General features: G+C 46.0%; 1 protein-coding gene across 1 annotated transcript; it reads left to right on the top strand.

The window, feature by feature from the left end:
* The first annotated feature begins 259 nt into the window (after positions 1 to 259).
* LOC121047600 (protein ALP1-like) lies at positions 260 to 2,291 on the top strand. Its single transcript, XM_040502977.2, has 3 exons — positions 260 to 1,007; positions 1,084 to 1,291; positions 1,891 to 2,291. Exons 1-3 carry the CDS (start codon positions 540 to 542, stop codon positions 2,289 to 2,291), a joined length of 1,077 nt encoding a protein of 358 aa, XP_040358911.1. The 5' UTR covers positions 260 to 539.
* The last annotated feature ends 1,611 nt before the right edge of the window (positions 2,292 to 3,902 follow it).

Genomic DNA, 3,902 nt, shown 5'->3' with positions numbered 1-3,902 from the left:
AATAAGCGTACCAGCAATTGCGAGTGCACGACGCCACAGCGGAGTTACTAGAGAGTTTTAGCTTACCGCGTACCGGGCGACCGCCGGGGTTACCGCGACCGCGACCATCGAGCCGGTACCGGACCGAGAGCGTAGCAGGTAAAGAACGTTTTAGCATACCGTAACCGCGCCTGACCGCGCCTATGGAAGTTTCTTCTTTCTCCAACGGCTGGAAAAAGTCATGATGATGATAGTGAATACCGGCGTGGTTCGTTTTTAAAGCGGTACATTTATTTGGACAAATGCCGCATAAAAAGCCACTTTTAAAAAATATTTTCCTCATTACGAGTAGTTATAGTGGTACTTCCTTGGTATACGACCAAGTAACTTAATTTGTCAGCTAAGCTGTTGGATACTGGTCGCGCCTCAAGCCAAACGCATCCGTCGAGGGCTAGCCGACGCCGTCTCGTGTGCTCACCTTGCCCGTGGTGCAACGTGGTGCTGTCGAAGGTAACCTGCGGCAGCCTCGGTTCGGATCATCGGCTCCTTCCACGGGTGTGATGGCGCGCTACAGCGTGTTGGGCGACAATTTACTGTTAAATGAGCTAACGTGGCCGGAGATTGAAGCGATATATTCTGTTCAATCAGAGCCTGTCCCCAGACGCAACATTGGGCAGCACGGATTTGTAGATGTTCCGAACATGGACGAGTGGACATTCAAAAGGAGCTTTAGATTTGAAAAAATGGATTTAGAAGATCTGGTGGCAGCTCTAAAAATTCCAGCCGAGGTGAAAAGCGCCCAGCGAGTGAGGGTTCCGGGGTACGAGGCGCTGTGCATGACCCTGCGAAGGCTGGCGTACCCCAATCGCCTTTGCGATTTAGAAAGAACGTTCGGGCGGCACAGCTCGGTCATTTCGAGCGTAGTAAGCACTGTCATGGCGCATATAGAATACCAGTTTGGACATCTGCTATCAGACCTGACGAACCACAAGTGGCTTGACGTGCCCTGCCTCAAGAAGCTCTCCGAGGTGAGAATACGCCGGCCTTTTGCAGGTGTTTGCGCTGTGCATCTGTCAACCTTAATTTCCGGGCGATGTTTTGCAGGCGGTGCATGCGAGAGGTGCGCCGTTAAAGAACTGCTGGGGCTTCATCGACGGCACTGCCCGACATATCTGCCGGCCGTCGGTGGGGCAACAGGAGCATTTCTCCGGACACAAGCGGCACCACGTGCAGAAATATCAAGCACTGATGTCTGCCAACGGCAGCATCTGCCAATTAGATGGCCCTTTTAATGGGCGACGACATGACGCAGGCAAGTGTCTTCTTTGTGCTCAGATTTTCGTTGATGCTTTCCATGCACATTTTTTTTTTGCACGAGGTTACAATAACAACCGACCCTATGCGAGTGTGCGCAGCTAGTTCTAGGTTACCTTAGTATTGTTCGTTCGTTCGCGCAGTAGTAGACAAATATCTAAATAGCAAGCATTGTCCACAGTATTACTCATAAGCATCCAGCTACATGGCATGAAGGGCTGAAACCTACTTTGAACACGATATAAGCGTTGTATCCAAGGAACCAGGCCGATGGGTTTCATCGCTGTACCATATTTATTTGGTGGGAGTCGCAATACAGCGCAGGCCCTGTCCCGCAGTGAACAGCTTTCCATTCAACGAACACAAATTTGAGAATGGGTGTAGTCCTCCATTCCTAAAGAAACTAAAGCAGTATATGACAAAAGAATGGTTTCACACAGCTCAAATGATGAAGTAGAACAATTCCACGGGATATCAGAGAATAAGAGTTTCACTTTCCATTTTTTGAAGAAGCTCCTAAGGTCGCTCCTAAATGTAAGAGAGGCCTTGGTCTTGGATGTTCAGTGCCAATAAATGTATGCAAATAACCAATTTCAGGTATCCTCAAAGACACCGCCCTTTATGACAACTTGCAAGCCATCAACCACGGTGAAAGATACGTCATCTACGGAGACCCAGCGTACCCACTGCGGCCTCTCCTTCTCAAGCCATTTGGAGGCTCCCGCCTGCTGCCGCACGAAGCTCTCTTTAACAAGAGGATGAGTACAGTCCGCCAGGCGGTCGAGTGGGGGTTTGGGAAGGTGGCCGCAGATTTTGCTTTTGTGGATTTCCACAAGAACCAGAAAATGTCGCGTCAAAGACTTGGGCGCATGTATAAGGTTGCCACCCTACTGTCAAATTGTCACACATGCCTATACGGCAGTCAAGTGTCTAATTTCTTTGAGGTCGAGGCACCCGCCCTTGATGATTACCTTGTGCCCCTTTTCCTTGATTCGTAAACTTCATGTTATGTTTGATGTATATAGATGCACTTGCATGTAAATGTATAGCATAGGACACCAAGTGTTCCTTCCTTTCTAGTTTCAATTCTACATCAGGTCCGCTGTTTCTATTTTGCGCGGCATGTAACGCGGTGTTTCTACGTATGTAAATCGAAAGTTCTCTTTCAGCTGCTTTCATTTTCTGATTTTGTTCTAATTTTTTTTTTGTGTTTGCTATCCTAGTTTGTGTGTTTCTCTTTCAATTTACATGCGAGTTTTGCCCCCTCCCCCTATGTAAAGCACCCCGTGGACATTTAAGGGTGATAATTAATAAAATAATGAATCAATCAGTGTTCCCTAGACTGCAATATATATTGTAAGGATTCAGAAAGGATAGAATAACATCCTCAGAAGGTGCAGAGCTATTATGTCCTCTTTTCTGCATCCTTCTAAAATATTTCCATCTTGGGGAACTGTCGCCATGATTAACTGTCGCAAACTCTTCAGCACCTCTACCGTTTTATTGCTTTGTTACTGGCTCTAGAGGGCGGACACACGGGGGAGTCAGGATGTCCTGCCCTTTCTAGAATTTTGAATTTGCAGCCGGAAGTCACTCTTAATGAGATTTGCTGAATGCAGTCGAACACAATCTTCACTCCTGCAATTACATTGGACAATGGCATAATGAGATAGCACGTACGTCTTAGTTAGGGCCATATATTCGGCCGTGTGTAAGCATGCTCTCTCCCTCCGCCCCCTGGCCTGACCCCCTCTTGGAAAGAAACCCTGATCCGCCCCTGCTGGTTTTGGCCATTCTGTTTCGATATGTAGTATAGATTGTTTCAATAAAAGGCTGAGTCGATGTAATTACCAGACACTTTGTCTCCCTTGCGATAAAGATAAGTACGGTTTTCTAGTTGCTTTATTATTTATCCAGCTTTGCTATTAATGTTTGAATGAGCTTGAGCTGGCCATCCTGGAGCGCCGCAGCCGTTTTTTTCTCCTCTTCCTTGGCTAGTCTTTTGCATTCCTTTTCACGCATTTCGTCTTCATGTTTCTGCATTTCAAATGCAAGCCTTTTTTCCTCAAGTGCGAGCCGCCTGTTCTCGATGTCCAATTCTCGCTTCCCACGAAGGCGTAAGTAGCTTAGTGTGGCCGCATTTTGTCTCTGCATTCCTGCAGAAAACAAGAAACAATTATAAAGACCACACTACATTCTGTTGAAAGGCTTCTCTAAGTAGCTAGAGGCCAACTGCTACCAGATACCATGCATACAGATACTTAGGGGCATTGCTCACATGGTTTATTGCCATTATAAACAAGAAAAAATTTTAAGACGGAATGTAGCAACGGTAATCCATTATAAATGTTGCCGGAGATATGAGGAAATTGAAAAATTGAGTTGTTTCCAATATTTAACACAATATATCAATTACCTTTTTACTTATAACCCTCGCATAGAATATTATAATAGGAGAAGTTAACACCTGCCTCTACATAATAAAGTGCAATAAAGAAAGAAACCAGACAGTACACAGGAGATGCAGCAGCCTGATGAAATGGGAATATTTGCACAGTTTCTGGATAAGGAGCCAGCAAAGCGCATTGTTATGCGCAGGAAAATATCGA

Source organism: Ixodes scapularis, unplaced genomic scaffold, assembly GCF_016920785.2.
Source record: "Ixodes scapularis isolate PalLabHiFi unplaced genomic scaffold, ASM1692078v2 ptg000044l_1__unscaffolded, whole genome shotgun sequence".
Taxonomy (NCBI): domain Eukaryota; kingdom Metazoa; phylum Arthropoda; class Arachnida; order Ixodida; family Ixodidae; genus Ixodes; species Ixodes scapularis.
Note: the sequence above shows the minus strand (reverse complement) of the source record. Positions and strands in the feature narration are given on the sequence as shown.